Here is a 23,841-nt window from a genome sequence, read left to right as displayed (position 1 = left end):
ATTTATCGGTGACAAGAAAAAATGCATAAATTTCCTATATATTACGTATTTATTTATATTTATTCAAAGGTACAATATATTACATCGTCTGAACTTTGCCCTCCAACATGTCAATCACATCCTTCGTGACTAAGCAAAAGATCGTAAGGTAAGGTGGGTCGTGACCCTACACAAAATACAAAATTAAGCAATACACTTATAGATAAAATACCTAATTTTAACACGGAAGTCAATACTGTGGTGTGGGGAAATAACACATTGTTTAAACATGGCATATGTCCATTAAATAAAGATTATGCATTTCGTTATAAATTACGATATCAGTATTCAGTATTAACTCGATAACAATGAGATGTTATTATCACTAGAGTTATCATCTCTTGAGGTTTCGCCACACAACAGACGGGACGACAGTGACGTAGCGTGACGTGTGCCGTTGTAACTTACGTCACGTCAAACAGTACGTCACGCCGACCACGACTGCTCTGTTTAACGTGTTCTATATTAACTGTAATACAAGTTGCAACTGTACCTCCCGCCAGTAGACCTAAGATGCGCACTACGGCATATCTCGAGACAAGAAAAAAACTAATGTCAACAAATAGCGACGCAATCGAAAATATCCTATCACTATCACAACGAAATCGAAAGCGATATTCGCCGTTATTGGTCGAAGCTATTGGTCGAAATAGTACAGTACGTCACGCCGAGCGCGACTGCTCTGTTTGACATGTTCAATATTAACTATATTACGTACAAGTTGCAACTGCATCTCCCGCCAGTAGACCTAAGATGCGCACTACGGCATACCTCGAGACGAAAGAAAGACCAATGTCAACCAATTGCGGCGCAATCCAAAATATCCTATCACAACGAAAGAGAAAGCTATATCCGCCGCTATTGATCGAAATATTTCTTTCTCACTTCTCGAGATACGTCGTGGTGCGCAAAAAAGGTCTACAGGGTCGCGTCGCCGTCCCGTTCGCAGTGTGACGAAGCCTTAGACGATGTCTTGCTAAACCCTTGGAACAGACCTCATTGTAACACTGTTATTTATATACTCAGAGGCACAATTACCCGCCCCGCCCACTTTAGTACACTCGCGTCATATTATAGTAGGCGGATAATTGTGATGCTGTCGATTGAACTAACATATCATTTTAATATTTAGTAACTTTAATCGCAATGTGGTCAAATCATCATTAGACATTAATTGTCTGCGTCTTTTACCGACAGTTCGGTCTCTTGCGATAGTAACATCTCACTACTTGATATTATATAATTTGTATTAAGGATAATGACTAAAAAAGTATTTACAGAAAGTCGAAGTATAGCAGTATAATAGGATACGCCATTTTACGTGAGTAATACAAAGTAACGTAATAAAGTTTATTTATTTATAACAGGATAGGAGTCGAATTTACAATCTACGAATAAACAATGAATAGAAAAACCATCGTCGTCATCTGTTGAGCACTATCGCTCCTTCGCTCTCTTACGATATTATAAAGAACTAACACCTAGCTAGAGCTAAGGCCTATCTCACACCTGAACTATGGTCTATGAGCATATTAATATCACTAAGCACAATATACCGGAGTATATATCGAACGCCGTGCCACAACTCGGTCAGGTATCCGATTGCACCGAATAAGCTGAACTTCAAAAAACACCATATTCATTATTTTTATAAAGATGTAAAAAATATCTAATCCACGTCTGAATAGAGTCGCCACGATAGCTACTGCGTACAAATTCAGTTCTGACTCACATTCAGTGAATTGGCAGGATCGGGCAAGAGTTCAACCATAATATGGGTATTGTACACCCATAGTGTATAGCGAACCTCATTGATAAAAGTGCAGACCTTTTAGCAAAAAGCAAGAAGCATTGATTCGATTAAGTGGCATTTCAATCATTTATGAAAGTATTTTTCACTTCATTTTATTTTATTATATTAATACAATTTGTATACTGTAGCTATCAGATCGACTCGTAAAAATTTTAAAACGGTGTACCTATAATCTTGTACTAGGACTACAATGCGTAACATCTAATATCATTAAAATCTCAACAGAAAATCAAAATAAATATCGTCTAGCATTATTAAAAATATGCTACCAATACCATCATATTATTATCGTTAAAGACAAATAGTTCCTACCAAATATTTCACACAGTTTGAGCTGAAATCACCACTTCAAATTCATATCACTCAACAATTTTGCAAAAACCTTGGCGACAGCGAGTTTTATTATGAAACTATTATGTTGAGTTTAATTATGAATCAAAAACACGTGCTGCATTTTGTATGTTAGTTGATGCCAGTAATTTATAAAAAATAGTTATAAGAGTTTATGATAAGGCAAATCCTATAATAATATAATAAACACATCCTACAACTCTTTATGGACCTTAACGTTTTTAAAAATTTAAAAAGGTCTACTCTTTTCCATTATTTACTTTTTATTATGTTTAATGATTTGGTTTAATACATTTGTATTAAATTTAAATGTCTTTAATTCTGCTTCAAAGAAAGAAAATAATAATTTTGGTTATAATTTCAATGTTAAAAAAGGTGTATTAAGTCTGGCATGTTTTCCAAAATGTTTTAATTAGGTTGCACAGTTGCTATCTCGCTTCAGTCACCTCTCTTATTAAATCCACCCAGAATCATTATCACATCAAAAATTTTCAATAAGAAGAGAATTTATCAAATAAATATTCGTCAAACATCTCATCATATACTTCACGCCCTCTTGGCCCATCAGTTTTAAGGCTAGGCGCACATAAATGCGTACTTCCAGCTTAAAATGCTAATAATGCTTTTTCGAACCAACCTATCCCATTATGATCCCATCCAGTATCTAGACAATCACAAAGCCGGTTGGCATTAGCTTACCGTCTAGGTCCCTTCTACATAGCCTATTTTCGTCAACTTAAATTAAACTTAAAATTGACATCGTAAAAAGAAGCATGACTTCGCCATCTTTTAAATACGAACGTTTGAAGATTTATATTATGTGTCAATAATAATTGTTCGATATGTCTAAACATACTGTTAAGCAGTTTGTTTTTCAACCTACTTTGGCATCTTTATGGACGTATAAGAAAAATGTAGAGCCTTTAGATAGTCTTGTGATTTTAACCGGTTTTTTTAAGCCTCTAGAATCTATTATGTCAATGGTAGAGAAAAATTTTATATTATAATTGTATGTAAACATTGCTTGAAAAAAATTCATACAAAATTAGGCCTCACTTATCAAAATAAATGCTTTGTCATGGAATAAATCTTATACATAAATATAGGTAAAAATAAAATAACGATACATTTTACAGTTCCACAAACATTATTATGGCACTTGTACAGTGAGTAGGTAAAGCAAAACATTTGACATATGCACCAGCAATTCCCAATGTCTTTAACAGTACGTGTAATAGTATATAGGCCTATAGGCGCTTTTAAAATCCCAGCAGATTTTTGCAAACAAAGCGAAAGTTCGCCAATAAAGCTTAAAGTAGGTCGAAGAATTATGTGAATATTTGCTCGACTCTTTTTATATTATTGATATTTGTATATTTAATTTTAGCAAGTAGAGTTCACATTTAACGGACATAATTATGTAAAATATTACAAATGCCCGAAAACAGACACTAATGCTTCAACATAACCTTTCAGCGTTAATTTATTATTAACTTACTATGGAAATATCGCACCTCACAGCAGAAAGTGGTTATATATTATGTATGTTCATATCAAATCGCTAGCATTATAATTTTTTCAATAAATTCCAATGGAATTACTAAAATGCGACTTTGCCAAGATGTATTTCTGTCTGTCAATTTGAACTTTACTCTTTAAAATTTATAATCAGTTATATTTGTTTTATAAAGATCTGTCAGCAAAATAAAGTGTGGGAAACTGTCCAATGTATCTGGTACGAATGTTTTTGTAATAATTTAAAAATAACAATGTTTTAGTCTTTTGTTATCGTTGCTCCAGTGCATTTACATAATTCATTGGTCTACAATATTTTTAAGGTTTAAAAATTTATTGTTAGTGTGTCCTCTTAGGTTTATATACTTATTCCCGATGTGACATTCTTAAATGACCAATCTGAAATTTGTAATAATGCAAATGTTTAACACAATATAAATCAGTAATCAATAAATTCTTAAAATTAATAATGGCCAAAAAGTTAGTGATAAAAGAACCAACAAGCTTATCAAACCGACCAAAGAGTACATGAAATATTTATATGTTAATTAATTATATACATATAACTATTTGATGAAAAACTTTGTTCCATGGATGTCATAGGCACAATATCTTGAACAAAATAAATTTAAAATACTCACTTCAGCAAATAATATAATTATTAATTAATTAATGACGAATAGATGCATTCCATAACGCAATATATTTGATTCTTGAAAATGTCGAATTTGAGTTATAGAAAACTTGATCGAATTGTGATCCCACAAAGAAGTTTATGACATAGTCTAATAAAATGCTCTACCGGATGCGATCAAGTTTGCAGCATGCGTCTATCCAATCAAACAACGCGTTTAAAATTAGAGCTTTGTTATTGGTGGAACTGTAATTCTAAACGTCAGTGTATACACAATGGTGTGGAAATACCAAACCTATGCGATATTTTGTTACAAAATATATTTGCAACATTTTGATTCTCTTATTTTTCAATTCCACAAACCGGCTGCTGCCTGATGATAAACAACGATAGAATAATTAAAACAGTGTGACATATGTCAGGAACACAACTTACCAAATTAAATAGTTTCCACGAGGCATTCAAACTGAACTCTAAATCAAAAGGCAACCCGTATTTGTTGGTAAGGCATTAACTAGCCATGGCCGAAACCTACCAATAGACAATTGCAATATTAAAAACTTCTGTGTGGGGTTCACTGTTAGTCCCACATTAAACATTCATATTTACGCTTACAGTAAAACATATCACTTATACAATATAAACATTCTCTTTAAATGTTACATAAATTATATACAACTAAAATTTTTTGTCTTTTTAAAGTCAGTTAAAGAAAATATTAATAGTAATCTCTATATTACAGAGTGTAAACAAAGACCGATACCACATAAATATAAAACAAACATGTAGAAACCAACGAAAAATACTTTTAGGTTATGTTAGCGACATCAAATATTTTATTAAAATGGCACTATGTTTAAATAAGTTATATAAAAAACACCAATCTCGTGGAATCTCAAATGGCCAAGGTACTTATTGCTTATTTTACAAGGTACGCTTCTTCAAAATATCATGAAATATCGGGTACATACCTTGAAAGTGTAAATAAAATCTCATTAAAACCTGTATAACATTATACAGAAAGACGATAATAGCCATTTTGATGCAGAAGCATTACACATGCCCCATTTGAGTGGTTTCACTGGTACAGTTAAAACTCACTACTGAATCGATTCAAAATCGGTTATAACTGAGGCCCGTATAGAAAAAACCCTCTAGAGGATCTGAACTTGAACAATGTCCCGAGTAATCTAATTAATTAATTTCAGTGATCAAATACTTGAATTTTAATTAGTATAAAAAAATTTAAAATCATTAGTTACATTTTATTAATTAATTAATTATTATTATTGGTGTTTCTTTTTACCGTCTTAAGGACCCTAGAGGGTGTATTACAAAGGGCCCAAATAGTTAGTCGATAGGTTCCCCCGACAAGCATGGAGACAGTCAACTCGATGTTAGTCACGCAACAGTTACGGTGGGTGCGAAGCCGACGCGATTATACGCGAGTTTAAAACAAACCTTTCTTCTTCTTGTCCTTCTTATCCTTGCCATCGACCGTCCTGAAAACAAATACATTTTAGTTAGCGAGTTTTGTGAAATAAGTTTAGTGACGAAATCAATTTTGAAAAATTTTGTAAAATACGAGCGAGCGTCAGTCGTCGAGCGAGAGGCCGGTTTCGCGCCGGTTTCCAAGCGGCCTGCTCTTCCAGCAACGCCCTCTGCCGCTTCTCCAGCTCACGCGCTTGTGCCCCAAGCGCGCGCTGCGTGGCCTCGTGCCGATGAGAGCAGGATTGCAATTGTACTCACTCCTTGCTGTTGGCCTCGAGTGAGCGTCGGCGCAGGTCGTCGAGCGAGAGGCCGGTCTCGCGCTCCCAAGCGGCCTGCTCCGCCATCAGCGCCCTCTGCCGCTCCTCCAGCTCACGCGCCTGTGCCTCGAGCGCGCGCCGCGTGGCCTCGTGCCGCCGCGCCAGCTCCACCTCCGACTCCTTCAGCTTGGCGCGCTTTTCACGCACCTTCATATCGAACACCTGGAGCCATACCATATGTGTCTATTAAGTGTTATGTGGATGTTAACGCGCTTTAGACCTGGCATACGAAAACGAACAAAAAGCAGATTTCACCAAAACCGAACTGAAGTCTGTTAGAGGCTAGTGCTTGACTACAATAACGAATCATTGAAAGCAACGATGAGGTCTAAGATGGGACGCACTTTGCCATAAAATGTTTCTTCTTGACTTTATGTTTAAATTGTGGGTTGGCAGCAACTAGACAGCAAAAGAGCATTCCAGACTCTGGTTGTTCGGATTAGAAACATCGAAGCAAAACGTTTGGGGACGCCTTAATGTCAACCACATAGGAATGTCACGGACCACTGATCACGATGCACCTATAACATCTGTTTTGTGCAAGTATCCAGACTGGACTCTCGTCCATTGTATCGTAAGTTTCTTCTCCTATATTAACTTTTCTATTAGTTCCTAAGTTCCCTTTTCAAATTATTTCTGGTGTAAAACCAATTATTAAATATGCGACTTTTCGGTGCATCTGCCGAGTTTGCAATTTTGACTGCATCGACATTGATCACACATGAGCACCCGGTGGACAATCAGAGATAGTCCCACTTATAATACTAGCTTTAAATTTATTTGAGAATAAAAGATAATTCATTTAAATCCGATATAGGCAATCTATGCAAATAAGCTCTACACCGCACGCGCTGTAAGGTTGCGGGGGGAACGTGTCTGTCTGTCATTCTGTAAATGAATGAAAGAATAATACGGCTGCTACCACTCCCTCTAACTCCCTATAGAGTCCGTCACTATAGAAAAGTTAAGATAACTCGTTTATGTGAAAGAACCACGTGTTTGAGCGATGACATGAGGCGACATCGCAGTCAAGCACTAGATTGTTAGTCGTATTGTACCACGGAAATTAGTTTCGTTAATAAATATTTTATATCGTACTTTGCATCAATATCTGTACTTTTAAAAGAATTTGCTTTTTATTTTAATTTGAAATACTTACCTGTTCCATTTCAATTTCCATCTTCTTCATTTTGGAGTCATGTTCTCTCTTCTCTTCCTCCATCTGTGCCAATGGATTCCTGAGAACAACAAAATTATTTAAACATTTAAATTTAACAATAATTTTGACTGCAGTTAAACCGCATTTTATAAAAACACCCTTAATATACAGTGATAGGCAAGTTTAACAAAACATTCTCATGCAGTCAAAATGGTCAAGTTTGGTGGTTGGATATTTAGAAGTCTTTACATAATTGGGGTATATTACAAGATTCAAATTACGACAATTCAATAAACTAAGGTTTTTATTTACAGATAAAAAGTTAATATTAACAAAAATACATTCTATACCGAAATATACACTTAGTATGTGTATTTTCATTTTATTGTAAGATCTAAATAAAATATTTGTACGATAGAAAAAGGGTTCATTCATATAAATTAAAATAATAACCACCCTGATACAGGAAAAGTGATATCGAAGAACCATTGAATAAGAAAACGATCTTTTAGAATTTGCATTATTAGAAAGATCATTTGTGCATTGGGATTTTTGGGGGAATCTAGAATTTTTTTACAATTTTAATATTCATTATTTGTATGTACTTGAAACTTTACGCATTTCTATATAAATAATGCAACTAAGATGCTGTATGCATGCTGCAATATACCAAGAGGTGAAAGTAAAACACAAGTGCAAAACAGATAAATAAACATCACAACAAGTATGTAAAATGCAACAGTAACATTCTACTGAGATATGTGTGCACTACTTTCTAATTACGATTCCAAACACCGTGCCCGTAATGAATAATGTAGCAAATGAATAAACGCACACAACGACGTGTCTGTGTGCAATGTAACTTACCACACGGTCATGAAACTGTTCATCAGTCCTTGCGGGCAGAAACTGAACCAACACAACTGTTGTTAACAACACGTGGCCGTCGCCACACGCTACAGTGGCATTAGCAACTGGCACATTAAAATGCAATGAATGCATCCAACATATTGGAATGTTTATCGCGATTCAATGAACAATAATGAATGTATGTGAATGTGAATCTTACGACGGCGAAATAAGATTCATGTTTCTGGAAGTGTAATCGATTTTACAAGCGGCCTTATTAGTCTGAGAGGTGGTAGACATTTATGGGGCACTATTTGAGGCTTGTTTTTCTTTTATCATATCTTAATACAAAATGTAGATGTGTCTTAAATAGGCTTAGCAAATAATACTGTAAATGTATGTACAAATCAATTACTCTAAAGGTCAGTAGTCACAACGTAAAAACTTGTAGGTCGATTACCTTGCGTGTATTGTATTGCCCGAAGTAATTAAGTGTTAGTAATTTTGTATAGGACATTTATCTACTTCATAATACCACCACCAGAATAATTTAATCTAGCCTTTTTATGATAAACTGCCAGATTTATGCAAAATCAAATAAATATGTAGGAAATGACTGATTTCCAATTTTATGACAATATTGGTGGGACAAAAAAATTACAAATACTGAGAGCTTATAATGCTGCTATCCTTCAGCCAAGTCTTCAATTTGTTTTCAAAATGTCTACCAGCTCTCCTACTATACGCCCTGCATGTAATGAAAATGAGTTCGACGCCGTTTGAATCAATTGTAATGTACGAACAATAACATCGGTGCATGATTGTGACACACGCAAATTAGCATCTTTGCGAACACGTAATGTGCTATAAATTGTTATTAATGCCACTGCAAAAGCGCATGAAACGCAAAGTTATCATGATTAATGACGTTTAGTCATGGATATTTTAAAAATTCAACCGCGGCGCCAAGTACTGTTTGCATGTTCAAGATTACTGCATTCCATTTCAATATCAATCAGTAGGAAGCAATAACACAATGGGATGCGCAACCAGCGATGAATATTTAAAACAATCCACGACGGACAAATTCATTTCTGCATGCCCAAGCACAGAACATTCTAGTAGTAGAGAATGTAATATGCAACTATAGCGCTAAAATGGTGAAACAAAATTAAACTTCGCTAGCCTATTAATGCGAGAGTTTGAAAATTTTTATTCCATCGAATTTAAGGTGACCAGACATGCAGCAATGAATTTAAAAACATTTTTTAGTATCAAATTAATTCATAAAAGTTTCGTTAATAAAGTTAGATCGTTAGGAAAATAATGATTTTTTTAATATATGAATAAGAAGTCTGGTCACCTCACACTGGTGACGGCAGTCTTATAGATACATCAAAGTTATTATTTTAGTCATACCAACCCAGTCTACTGAGGTTGTTAGTCCATGCCTTTAATGTCAAAATCAAACATCTATTTGATAGCGAACTGGCAGAATATAACATATTGATTCAACATCAACTTTGAGGAACAAACGAAGAAGTGGAAAGGGAAAATGATATTGACAGGGTATTTGGCATTTCCAAAAATGAAAAGGTACATATATGACGTGGTTCTTGTACACTATACCAAAAATATTTTTTATGTAATTCTAGTAGAGTAGAATTAGGAGAAAATTTGTTGTATGTAGATTAAACTAATTCTAATCCCTAATTTCAGTGAAAGTTTTCAACGTAACACACTTGAAAAAATATTTGTAAAAAGGATGCATCATCTTCAAATTGATGTGACATGGAAAAGTTCATCCTAAATATTAAAAAAGCGCTGTTTTAATACAAGTTTTGTACATAAACCCCGTCAATGTTTTTAACATTTTTGGACCTTTTCCTTTCTGAACATCATTGATTCATCTCAAACAGTTAGATAACGCAAAAGATGTGTTTGAATTTAAGTTATTCTGATATTTAAAATGTATCAAGGTAAATTTCTTACTTTACACTTTGTTCATTTAATATATAAAAAAAGAAAAAGGTAATGTCTTTGTTTTAGATTTAACTGTCAAATACCCTTATATCTACATTTTTTAAACTTGGCACTTCAACATTATGTTTCTGTAGTGTCTATTTGTAGCCCAAGCCGTGACGTCACACTTCAAATTACGTTGACGTAATTTCGAGAAAGTACACAATAACAATTTATGTATATGTGTTGACATGCCAAATTAAAATAATCTAGATATATGCCATCTAGAAAGGAAAGAATGTATCAGTATAGTTTTTCTACCTCAGGAATTCGTTTTGGTTTTGGATGTAGTAGTAAACTGACATCACAAACGCCTGTGTGTGTGTAAACTTAAGAAACGTCGGCACAACAGAAATTTGCTGTTAAATTATTTAATGTTGTTGGCGTAGGTGACTGTGTCTTGAATGGACTTACATAAAGGGGTTTTCTTCAATATTTCGGCGTTTTAAAAGCTATTCGGTTAAAGAATTAAAAATCCAACAAATTGAAGATCATGAAAATAAATCATAATGAAACTATGGCTTTGTTTTATCAATACAAATTATATAATTATTTTATTACAAAGAGGAAATAAAAAAGGTTTGAACAATCCATTCACTATTAGAATCCCCTAATATCCCTGTTGAATACAGGCAATATTTTATCCCTGTGTTACCAACGAAACATAAAGTACGCGGGAATATTATATAAATTTCTGCTTTGTTAACTTCAATTTCACACAAACACGCCTATCTGTACACTTTACCGCTACAACCAAAACCAAGTCATCCAAAAATAGAAGATCTACAGTAACAAATCAGTGACATACTTGTTGGAATTCATCCTATGTGGTTTGCCGTCGTGCGACAGTCCGGCGAGCTTGCGGCACCTATAGTTCTCATAGTGTACGGAGCTGGTCACGTCTTTGAGGTCCTGCAGATGCGTCCTGATCACCATGTTGCGGAGTGCCAAGAAATCGCAGTGTTCCAAGTTTTCCACTGCAATTTATGAAAACAATAACATTTTAATTTAAAAGCAAAATAAGAAATACTTTATCGCACATGTTTGCCATATCTTTTTAACTAGCTGACGCCGCGCGCTATCGCCTTATAGTTATTTATACACACTAAAACTGAATCAAACGTTTTAAAATTTTCGTCTGTCTGTAGGTCTATTTGCTTGTCTGGGCAATTTTTTGAATCGGCTAGACCGATTTGACCGGAAGAAAATTTTAAAGGTCTCTAAGTTGCAACATGATATCCTCAAGGAAATCACAAATAATTACATTTTGTGTTTAATCAATTGAGGGTCCAATCCACCATGGTCCAAACTACATAATTGGCAATACCTACCTACTTATACCATAACATACCTATGGTATAGTCCAAAGAAACGCAACTTCAGCGACTCATAAACCAATAGTTGGGTGTTAGGTTTTTTCTTTGTACGATCTACACACGATAAATTGTAAGCAGTATGTTGCGGTTCACAATCTTTCGACAGTTTACAATTTCGCGGCAAAGATTGTAATCTAACGGTACCAAGAATTTTACGGTGACAATCTATCAAAAGTTATATCAATTTAAACAATTACGAGACTCAAATATCCATGCAAAAAAATCATGTCCACAGCATATCATTTGCGAACAGAACAATTCAACATTTTTGCTAATTGGCAAAAATTCACGAGGTACGCCAATGAACGAAGCCAGTTGATTGATCAGACTCAATCTGCATGAGTAATGAACCGTTTAAATGTATACACATAATTTAACAAGGCATATTGTACATGGCAGATGAACTTGTTATTTGTACTGTTTAGTTATTTTATTTATATTTATAGCTTTATATATTATAGTTTTTTTTAACTGTGAAATCTTGTAGTGGCGTCCATTGTTTTCTTACGAAGAAATTTAAATTTAAATCAAATTTCTAAAGATATTTATTGAAAGTAAATTATGTCAAGGGAAATTTCGTTAAAATAAATACTTATTATGAATAAACTTAATAATAGGATAGTTGAGTCATGTCAAATTTAATACAAACAATATCAATTTCGTGTAATACTTACATGGAATAAGGGTCCAAAATATATCGATATTAATTAATAAAAGTTAAGGATTTCTTATAAAACTTAATATAATCATGTATTTTTTCAAATTTTCCAAAATCGTCGTCAAAAACGCTGTCGTCCATTTTGTGATGTCACATTATTACTTGATATACTAAACGTCAAACTGGATAAGGATTAAAAACATCTTCGGAAATTATGCATTTAAAAAAAAAATATTACTTTAAAAAAGGTTATAGTGAGTTAACCTATAAAACCTAAAAATATCTGCTATTTTTTTAGAACTTCGCGTAAGTTAATAGTTACTACTGTGATCAGATAGTTAAATAAACCAGAAGTTAATTTGAAATGCGCAGTTTATTTAACCTTTATGTTCTAAAGGTAAATAACCTCTAAAACAATATCACCAGTACAATGAAATGTTACCTTCAGCGATCCCCCAGGGGTACTTCCTGCCGCGGATCCGCCGGCCGTCTTGCTCGATGACCGTGTTAGCACCGACCACAGCGAAGGGCACGCGGCCCCTCAACGCTTTGCTGGTATCCGCGCCCTCGCCCTCCTCTCCCGTACTCTCGGGGAAGTCGTAGATTTTGATTTTGTGCTGTGCTATCTCTTTCAGGATCTGAAAACGAAATATATCATTTTAGCAGACTCAAAAAAGATTACAAAAATAAGAAAACTAATGTCGAACAAAGGTTATGATTCACAACATTTGTCAGGACAACTTAATTAAAAAATCAAACTGTAACCAAAATAAGACCCTAGAATGGCAGAGAATGACCTTGAGTGAAGGCACGCACTTGTGAACGATGTGTGTAGGGTTAAAGGATCCTTTGACTGTTAACAAACACTCCCCTTTTCCACTCAAGTCACTCTCCCCGCCTATCCCAAGTAACCCATAAAGAATTACACAACAAAAGATGTGGACGGCTCCACGCCACGAGCACACTGAAGCCGTCCGTACCGCAAGTAAATGTAACGCGGCGATAACAATCACATTCATCATCATAGTCATTAAAAACCCATATTCGGCTCACTGTGCACGTCTCAGAATGAGAGGGGTTAGGCCTTAGTCCACCACGCTAACCCAATGCGGATTGGCAAACTACACACACGTAGAATACTAAGAAAATTCTCAAGAATGCAGGTTTCCTCACGACGCTTTTTCTTCACCGTTTGAGACACGTGATATTTAATTTCTTAAAAAGCACATAATTGTAAAGTTTGAGGTGCATGCCCTGGACCTAATTCGATCTGACGCCTTCCGAATCGAGAGCAGAGGTTATGTCCACTGGGCTATCACATCTTTATATGGCATTGTATTTTCAAAATTAAAATGAAAATCAATAAATTTTCACTTGGCATATCAAAACAATCACACAATGTGCATATTGTGGTCAAACACAATGCAAGTTGACATTTTCGGTCACTTTCCAGGGTGACGTCATGTTTTTCTGTTCACAGATTATACATTCCTATCAATCAATCAAAGTCATTATATTTCAGTGTGGCTTATATAAACATTATAAAGAGGTAAGATTCGATTTCTGTGTTCGTTAGTAACGATTTAACTCAAAAACTCCTCGATCGATATGAGGAACTACGCGGGTGAAACCCCGACACGGTGCATTTATATAAAAGCAAAAAGAATTAGAAGTCCATATAATTAAAAAAAATACACATATACATGTTAGTTAAGCACAATCCGCTAAACCAACATTAATGTTGTTTTACTCTATTCTTAACCAATCGCCTCAGAAAATCAGGGCAGTTTAATTACTTGTTCAAATATTAGTCACAAGTAATCTTAACGGAAACTCTGTGAGTAACAACACAAACTAGATTCATATTACATATTTTGTGGTTAGCTTAGCTGCGCCTTATTTACATTTGCATATGACAATGTGTTTCAAATGAGTAATGTTAAATACACAATGGATGGAATGGATTAATAACTGATCAGTAATCACTACGACCAATGGAGGGATTTTTCCGTTTTTACATAAAATATTCTTGATAGAATGTATATAGCTAAAAATAGCTGCTGAAAGGATTATAACGGAATTCGTTAAAGAATTCAATATAATTTTGCATTCAGATCCAGCAAGATCTTTTAAACTAAATTTCAATGTTTATTCAGGAAAAACAAGATATTCTATAAGTTTTCACAACCTAAGAACATACATACATACTTTTGGGAGTCGGTTAAAAACAAGTAACAAACATCAGCAAATATCTATACTAATATTATAATCTATACTAATATTATAAAGCTGAAGAGTTTGTTTGTTTGTTTGTTTGTTTGGTTGAACGGGCTAATCTCAGGAACTACTGGTCCGATTTGAAAAACTCTTTCAGTGTTAGATAGCCCATTTATCGAGGTAGGCTATAATATCCCCGTATTCCTACAGGAACGGGAACCGCGCGAGTGAAACCGCGCGGCGTCAGCTAGTAAAAAATAAAGAAGTTAGATTGTCTTGACCAATTAAATAATCATTAGCCATGACAGACCTTCAACTAAAATTTTTTCCTTTGATTCAACTATTATTTCTATCATTCGTACCACCAATTAGGGGCGATTAAAATAAAATTAAAGCTACCTGTTCTTTGAAATCCTTGCATTCTTCGGGCGTCATAGTATCGGCCTTGGCGATGACCGGTATAATGTTGACTTTATCGCCGAGCCGCTGCATGAACTCTACATCGAGGGGTTTGAGTCCGTGCCCGCTCGGCGCTATGAAGTACAGGCAGCAATGGACGCGCGTGTCGGGCGGCGCGGCCATCCGCGTCACTCGTGACTCCGCATTCAAGAATTCCTCATACTTCGATTCCACGAAATCGATGATGGGTTGCCAGCTACAACATAACATGTGAACTATTAAGAAGTTACCAAAAAAGTAAACTGCTTTTCTAGGAATAGGATTTTCATATACGAATCCGTAGAACATTTTTTACAACTGATTACTATCAAGTTAATTTTTCGTGAATAGCTTCATCTCGATGAGACGATCAACTTTTTTAATTGCGAAAATTCTTGATTCTGGTAGCTAAATGAGTTACCAGGAAATAAAAATGTTGTAGAACTATTAATTATGCAACAGTAAAAAAAAACAGCTGGTTAGTAAACGTTCAACAGTTAAGCAGGGCCAAGTGAATTCCTGAGTCTTAATACTTAATTCTTAGATTGCAGCAAACTCATCAATCACACAGGGCCCATTTAAAGGGAAGAAACGGTTTTCAAAACTAGCCTACTACTAACATCTAACGACTATTGAGATCATCAATCAATCCAAAGTAATGTAGCCTAATGTCCAACTCTTTTTAGTTAGCCATTTACCATGTTACACTTCAATCTCGTTAGTTATGCAGGGCTCGATCTATAGAATGATAACAAAGATAATACCCTTAAATTAGCCTGCTACCATCTTAGACTGCAGCAAACTCTTCAATCACACAGGGCCCATAAAGGCAGCCAAATGCCCAACTTCTTGTTAGGCTTCTACTATCATAAGGTACATTACAATCAGTTCTACCTACAACTTATTGTGTACGTGCTTACGTATGTTACTAATTTTAAACCTTATTTTGATATCTTTTTATATAATCGTTTTGTTATATTTATAAATGAGTATTTTTATTTCAATGTCGAGATGTAAAATCTTGATCCTTTCTCATTAACAAGAACACGAAACTAATTGAACATCGCACGCCACAATCAACACGAAGCTAAAACTTAAACCGAAATTCAAGCTCGATCGGCAAAGCAAGTATAAAAACCAAAACAAATATATTTCAATCATCATTATATAAAATAACCGCAAAAAAGAACAGGTTTTATATATCTTAGAACGAATTAGGGCATGTGTAAGCAAACTGGTTTTGTAGCAGTAGCCGCAAAAAAATTGGGTTATCTTGTTTAATTTCATTTAAGTGCTAGATGAATTACGAAGCAAGATCGTTACTGATAAATCACAAGTTCTTAAAACATAAAACAATTGTACCGAAGTTATGGCTTTCTGTTTATAGACTTTCTGGGGGTCAAGGGTTTTTAAAAGCTTAGTCTTATTAACAAATTAGAATATTACAATATGTGAAGTTCGACCTGTTATTTTAATTTTAAAAATAACTCAATGTAAACAAATGCTAATTATTGTAATTAGCATAGAATGTAACTAATTTGCTAGCATTCATCAAAATAAAGTATTGTGTCGAATTGAAAAATCTTATGTCTTGCTATACCTACTAGTATATTGTGGGATAATATTTAAACGAGTACATACGTAGCCGCGATCTTGCATGGAATTTGGTTTCATTTATTTTCGGTAAACTTATCATACACATTACAATAAAATAGAGTCTTACCTTACGCTCTTACTAGGTAAATAATTTTTTAATTATTTTTTTAATTCTTCACAAGTTAGCCCTTGACTACAATCTCAACTAATGGTAAGAGATGATTTTTAATTGATGGGATGAGAGATGCAATATAATATGGAGGCTAACTTGTTAGGAGCAGGAAGTTTTTTTTTCGGTTTCTACACGATATCGTACCGTAACGCTAAATCACTTGGCAGTACTCGATTGGCGACCTTTGCCGTTTGGTGATATAACTAACCACGGCCGAAGCCTCCCACCCGCCAGACCTGGACCAATTAGGAAAACCTCAATCGGCCCAACCGGGGATCGAACCACTGCGCCACGGAGGCCGTCAAATATATTATATGTAATTTTATATCTAAACACGTATCAATGTTTGACTTAAATAATAAATACTTATCATAAACGCATACCAATTACTATTGTCCACCGCGTCGCCGAAGCCCGGTGTGTCGACAATCGTGAGTGTGAGATTGACGCCATTTTCTTTGAGGAGCACAACACTAGTCTCAACGCCCACGGTTTTCTTCACGCGCAGAGACGGGCCCGGATGCTTGTCTTTATCGTACACATCCGTGAGGAACAACGAATTTATTAATGTCGATTTGCCCAATCCTGTCTCACCTGAAAACAAAAATAAAGAAAAAATCATTTTCAAAAAGCAACAACACTGTTTTTTGGGCAATGCTGAATCAGATGTTTCGTTTATAAAAGACGAAAATAAAGGAATTTTCGGCCAAATTAATATCTACTCGTAGCATATGTGTAGTGTTTTTAAAAGAAAACGACGAACCTCTAATCAAGATATAAGGGATTTTTTTAATAAGTCTAAAGAGAGAAAGACATAAACAATTAATACCAAAAGTATTTAAATGTAAGTATACATTATAAAGTTACTAACAGCGCCTACAGCCGGGATGTCAACTAAATTCAGGGTCAAACACACTTCCTGACATTTTCATTACGTAGTTACCTCTGTTAACACTGTTAGCTATTTAATAACTAGCTAACGCCGCGCGGTTTCACCCGCGTGGTTCTCGTTCCCGTAGGAGTGCGGGGATAATATATAGCCTATAGCCTTCCTCAATAAATGGGCTATCTAACACTGAAAGAATTTTTCAAATCGGACCAGTAGTTCCTGAGTTCCGCGTTCATTAAAAAAAACTCTTCAGATTTATAATATTAGTATAGATAACCGCTACTATTTTCTACAACTCACCCACGTGGATCAACTTTTAATCTATATAGATATTATAAAGAGATATAGTTTTCGAGTATTATATTGTAGCCCCAATTGCCCCCGATTGAATTTTCCAGATCTAGTGAACCTATTTGTAAAATTCATTTTACCAATAGACCATTCAGACGTTTAGCCATTGCGAGAGTCATTTGCTATATTTTATCCCGAGAACTACGCTAGTTATAGATACAATAAGAATTGTCGTTCTCTTGGGATACTCGTATGACAAACAATATCCGAATGATTGACGTATACAATAACTATAATGTAGTAAAGTATAGGATATACGATATTTTCTAGCCGTGGCGGAAACTTTATATTAGCGCCCTCACTTATCAGCGTCTGATATAAATTGTTTAGTATAGGTTTTAAGGGTTCCAAACTGAAACATACACTGCAAGTGCCCTGGTCAATTTGTCTTGATAACAAATAAATAGACATTCACATTATCACATTGTTAGTGGAAAAGTACCAATGCACTAATAGACCTATGAAATAGACAATTTGAAATGCGTACGCCATAATTGTCCAACTAAAGCCGACAGAAAATGTACGTCCGATAATAGTAACGACTATAGTTGTAACTCAAAGCCCATTGTTTCGCCGGAACCATTACAATTCAGCCGGTGAACGCAGAAGTTGTACCAAACGTGGCTTACGTTTGAATGTGAAACATTTATTCAGTCGAGAAAACAAACCATTCTCGCTTACCTACAACCATTAGTGTGAACTCGAAGCCTTTTTTGACTGCTTTCCTGTACACCTGGTTTGGTAGATTCGCAAATCCAACGTATCCATCTAATTCTTTGGTCTTGGGTTTCTCTATCTTAGGTAATTCGGGTTTTGGCGCAACTGGTGGGTGATCAGATTTCTGAAATAATAAAAAATATGTTAACTTTGCTTCAAACGAAAACGTTATACTAATTATTGCAACTGTTTCTGATATTTGGTTTTTTAAAGTTACTCTTTACTAGCTTTTTGATGATGATGATGTGATTTACTACGTTACATTTAACAGGTAGGTAAAATATTAAAGTGGAATACTATTCGCAGATGCAACAGGACTTGGAAATTTTATATTTTAGATGAATTGTCCTTAGTTTCGCTACAACTCGAAAACGGCTTCAACAATTTGAATATTTCAGTTTTGTTTTTTCTGATAAATGAATAGCTTATGAAAACAGATAAGTTAGAAAAATCAGAGATGGGATCAGGTATTGTACTAAAATCACCGGATAAGCTAGTGTTTCAATTAATTACCTTCATAATGTTCTCTGTACTCCTAAGCGGAGCGGTGACAGGCGGAGGCGCCGTGGTCGGCACAGGCGGCGCGGGCATCTGCGGCGGCATCGCGGCCGTCCGCCCCCCGTCCACCGACACGCTGTTGCTGAGCTTGGGCGCGGTACCGTTTGCCTCGTGGTGGCTGTTCTCTTGCGGCTCGGGCAGCGTGGCGGAGCGTTTCGCGAGGGCATCCTTCAGCGCCGACGGGGCCACGGGCGGGGCGGGCGGAGCGGCTGACGGTAGCCCCGTGGCGCTCACTCCGCCGCCGCTCACTGTGTCCGATTTGAAGAACAGCTCGCGCTTACTTTGCAACTGAAAACAAAAGAAAAATTTATTAAAATTTATTAAAATTATTGAAAATCCTATTACCTACATATTTTGTTTTATTTACTTATTTTAAATTCTCTTACTATCGAAACATAAACTTGCTTTTCTATATAAATAGGTAAGGGTTAGAGCATATATATACCCACAATGCTGCGGCTATTGCTAAACTTGCTCTGAGCAACTGGTAAAAATTTCATTTCATAAAATTTCATGGGACTTGAACCCACGACGTCATCCGCACTATTCAACCTATAGATAGGCCAACGAGACAGTTTATTTGTCATCGTTATAAAATTCAAGTGGTACAGCTGGCTACTCTAAAGAGGGAATTGGCAAGTAAGAATAACAATTTCAGATTTTAAACTTATTTCGTGGTTGTTCATTATGAATGATATTTAAACGGGTACATACCACGATAAAACGACGAGATTTTTATTAAATCTCGTCGTTTTATCGTGGTATGTACCCGTTTAAATATCATTCATAATTTCAGATTTGATCTCTGACAATCTAGCATGCTCTTACAGTTTTCTCTGTAGCTGTAATTCCAGGAAGCAGGAGAATGTCTTGGAAAAAACCGAGTATTTTTTTAGTCCGAATATCCGCTGACGCATAAGCAAACTTGCTACAAGACCAAAGAGGCAATCACACATATCAATTCATCCTTGCTCTCCGTACAACAGAAACATTTAGCTTGTATGTAAGGGTAGGTCTGAATTAATGCTAATGCAAAAGCGTAATATTTTTTTATGAGCCCGTTGGGAATTGGAGAGTGAAGGTCTTGGTACCGTTCGACTGTTGTCGTACCTACACATACGTATTTTACGGTTATTGCACCCAAGTGTATGCTTACGGACGTCTTGAGGCCCAGAATTAACTGCTTTACCCTAGAAGTCGGTCAGCAACGTATTGTTCCCTTTGAATTAACTTTGCAAAGAACATCAAATTATTTATTTCTTCAAAAGAATATACATTCGCTTATAAAACATCAAATTCAAATCAAGCTTTTTTTATACAAGCACTTACTTGACTTGTGCACAATTTAACTAGGTAACCCATATTTGTCCCATAACATATAAATAAACCCCAATGTGTTACTGTGAATATTATCTATTACTTATTTCTTATCACTAATAAACAATATTTGCAATGCCGGATTTTAATCCATTACCAGCACTTTTTTAGCATCAATTTGAACTATTTTGAGCCTCTACCACTTTTTCGAAAGGCAGTTTGTCACCTTAATAAATGTTGGCACATCCTATTCCAAGTAGATAACTAAACCTACCTAAAATAATAATCAAATAGAAAACGAACATCGAAACATAACATAACATCGAAAAAAATCGAACATTCACAAAGGCCGCTCCTAAACAACGAAAGAAAAGTTTTGCTGTGTTTTTTTGGCATAGGTACCCTTTCAGTTTATATTTAACAAAATTGTATAAACATGAATAAGTAAATAGGCGTCCACAGAATGGTATAAATTCAGTGGAAACGAGTGTTATAGCTATAGCGGCGCTTGGCGACGTATACATCTGTAATGGTAAGTGCACAGCCGGCTCCAACCACGGCGTCGGATGACTCACCAATATCAAGGCAAGTAAAACTACTTACAAATACGTATACAACACTTATAAAGAGCTTCTTGTAACGTATACTAGGCGTATTGTAAATTTTAACAATGAAAGTGGGACGTCCTGTGTGGTAAGCGTTTTGAAATCAAATTAAAATTAGTTCATTTCAAGCAAGCTTACTACACGAGCTCCTTACCTACAGTTTCGAAATTAAGTCAGTCAGTCAGTCAATATACCTAAACAAGGTTATACCTAAACAAGGTACGTATTACAACAGTTTCTTTAACAAAATTAGCTACTTACATCGTTTTTGGGGTGAAAAACGATAAAGGATAAAGAAAGAAAGCAGGACTTAGAAATCAACACAATAATGTAATGAACAAAAATTTAGAGAAAGACAAGAAAATATCGCTGGATCAAATATTAAACAGATAATAAATAAACCGTCCGGCTGTGACTTTTTCATTATTCCTAAGAAGTATACAAAAAAGCAATATGCCTGCGCTCTGTGCAACCTTTTCGGAGCGTGCAATAAATTTATAATGAAAAGAGTTGAATCACTTTATTGGAAGAGTGTACTTGAAACACAAGATTTTTTTTTCGTGTTGAGTAAGTGCCAATGGCTCCATGTACCACCAGCAGGGCTAGCACGGGCAAGGGAGAAATTTATCCACGGGGAGAGGATAAAACGTTTATCCCCCACACTCGTTTTATCCACTCACCGCGCATGGGCACGTCGGTGGATATAATATCCCCGGTGGATAAACGGAGGGAAAGACTTGTCAACCCATTTGTATATATCTTATAAATTGGCATTAGGTATATTAATAGTCCGAAATAAACGTAAATTTGATAATATTTGGTTTTTTTGTGCATATTATTTATCTGTTTTCTGTTGGCATTGTTTTGTTTGGTGATTGTTTTTTGCGGTGGTTTGTAGTAGGTATCTATAGTATCTATCATACTAGCGGACCCGGTCAAGCTTCGTTTTGACATAAGTGCACTTGTTCTCTATCCCTACTCTACCCTTCTTTACCTCTACCCCTACCCTACCCCTGCCCTACCCCTACCCTACCCCTACCCTACCCCTACCCTACCCCTGCCCTACCCCTACCCTACCCCTGCCCTACCCCTACCCTACCCCTACCCTACCCCTACCCCAACCCTACCCCACCCCTACCCCTCCCCTACCCCTCCCCTCCCCCCTCCCCCTCCCCCTCCCCCACCCCTACACCAACCCTAACCCCCGCTCCCCTCTCCCCCTCCCCCCTCCCCCCCTACCCCACCCCTACCCTACCCCGCCCCCACCCCCTTCCCCCCTCCCCACCCCTACACCAACCCTCCCCCCCCCAACCCCCCCATACCCCACCCCTACCCTCCCCCGCCCCTAAGGTTGACACCGGGGGTTTGGGCGAGCGCAGAAGCATCGCTTGATGAGACCCGAAAGCTGAAATAAAGATAGAGGACGAAACAACTCTCTAAGGGCGTCTCCTATGAGACTCGGACTCGGCTTAGAGGGCCATTCGGGAGGGAGTAACTGTGACCTGAGTGAATCAGTCCGGACGCTCCCAAGATCGTGAGTTAGAAAACCAACGTCGGGGTTAGATATCGGGAAACACAAGATGATTATTTAAAAGGCCAGAAATTCTACATCAACTCACACCGGTTGTACCTAATCGTACTACGCTACAAGAAGGGATCACAATAGGGGATGATTCACGTCATTCGACACGCGCTCACTCGACTAGTAAACGAGTATATTGCACACGTGAATCACTACCAAACACGTTGTGCTAATGAGCCGAACAACCGACGATCCAGTTCAAAGTACTTAAGCGTTTTATAACCGAGGCAATAATTTGGCAAGTGGGCACGTTTACGAATATACCGTTACGAAGATCACAAGACTTACAAGGCGTCTTAAGATGTTTGGTTTACTTTGAACACTGAGCGTGAGCATACCTACCTACTACATTGTATAAGTAGCAACGTCGTCTGAAAAGTTGGTGTTCGATAATATTGTCTTAGGGAATACAACTGTAGCTTTTTGATTTTAAAAACCTTTAGTAAGTTGAAATGCAGAAAATATGTGACTTTGACTCAACTCAAGTTTCATACTTGATGAGTTTGATATCCTCAGGGTGACTCGAAAATTTTCGATTTACCACAGAAGATAGATAATCTTCTGATGAAAACACAGGTATCTTTATTAGACGCTACTACAAAGTCATCAAAAAGGCGACAACATAAAAAGTATATTTTGTAACTTACTGTTGTCTGTTATTAATACAGACAGGACAAAATATTTAATATTAAAATTATAATTTTGTGTTTAACACCGAGCCAAGTAGGCCACCCAAGTAAGTTTCGCTCAGTTGCCAGTTGCACTGGCGATGTGAATGCAACATTTAGATTTGCCACATGTTGCGCATTGGCTGCATTATTCTTGAAAATATTCATCGATACCTAAGTGTAACTTTTAAACAACATATACCAATCAATATTTATATTAATAACATGAATAGTTTAAAAAATTAAAAAACACGTGCCTATATCATGGGGGTGCATTTCCAATAGCCTGTCCGCCACTTGGACGTCCGCCATATTGAATTTAAGTCACGTGACTATTTTTTTCGTTTTTCTGACAGCAAACCCTTTTATTTGATATCCATATCATGGGGGTAGTCAAACAGCCAGTCCGCCATCTTGGGGAGGCCGCCATATTGGATTTGTATTGACGTTTCTTAGCTAGTCATGTATTGTCATCAGACAGATGTCAGATGTCAGATCAGAACATGT

At 36.2% G+C, this 23,841-nt stretch overlaps 1 protein-coding gene across 3 annotated transcripts in view; it reads right to left on the bottom strand.

The window, feature by feature from the left end:
• Positions 1–30: 30 nt before the first annotated feature.
• The window catches only part of LOC112051923 (septin-7), a 37,553-nt gene continuing 13,742 nt past the window's right edge, over positions 31–23,841 (bottom strand). The window contains exons 2-12 of one of the 3 annotated variants that reach the window (XM_052882704.1): positions 19,118–19,450; positions 18,569–18,728; positions 17,031–17,241; positions 14,841–15,096; positions 12,667–12,862; positions 10,999–11,167; positions 8,187–8,228; positions 7,320–7,398; positions 6,102–6,322; positions 5,814–5,854; positions 31–4,117 (exon numbers count right to left, since the gene is read on the bottom strand). In XM_052882704.1, the coding sequence (XP_052738664.1) occupies positions 4,077–4,117; positions 5,814–5,854; positions 6,102–6,322; positions 7,320–7,398; positions 8,187–8,228; positions 10,999–11,167; positions 12,667–12,862; positions 14,841–15,096; positions 17,031–17,241; positions 18,569–18,728; positions 19,118–19,450 (1,749 nt within the window). In that variant the 3' untranslated portion in view covers positions 31–4,076. Of the gene's footprint in view, positions 4,118–5,813; positions 5,855–6,097; positions 6,323–7,319; positions 7,399–8,186; positions 8,229–10,998; positions 11,168–12,666; positions 12,863–14,840; positions 15,097–17,030; positions 17,242–18,568; positions 18,729–19,117; positions 19,451–23,841 lie in introns of those variants that run through there. The other 2 variants (XM_024090777.2, XM_052882712.1) reach the window with 2 other exon arrangements.

Source organism: Bicyclus anynana, chromosome 1 (assembly GCF_947172395.1).
Source record: "Bicyclus anynana chromosome 1, ilBicAnyn1.1, whole genome shotgun sequence".
Classification (NCBI taxonomy): Eukaryota; Metazoa; Arthropoda; class Insecta; order Lepidoptera; family Nymphalidae; genus Bicyclus; species Bicyclus anynana.
Note: the sequence above shows the minus strand (reverse complement) of the source record. Positions and strands in the feature narration are given on the sequence as shown.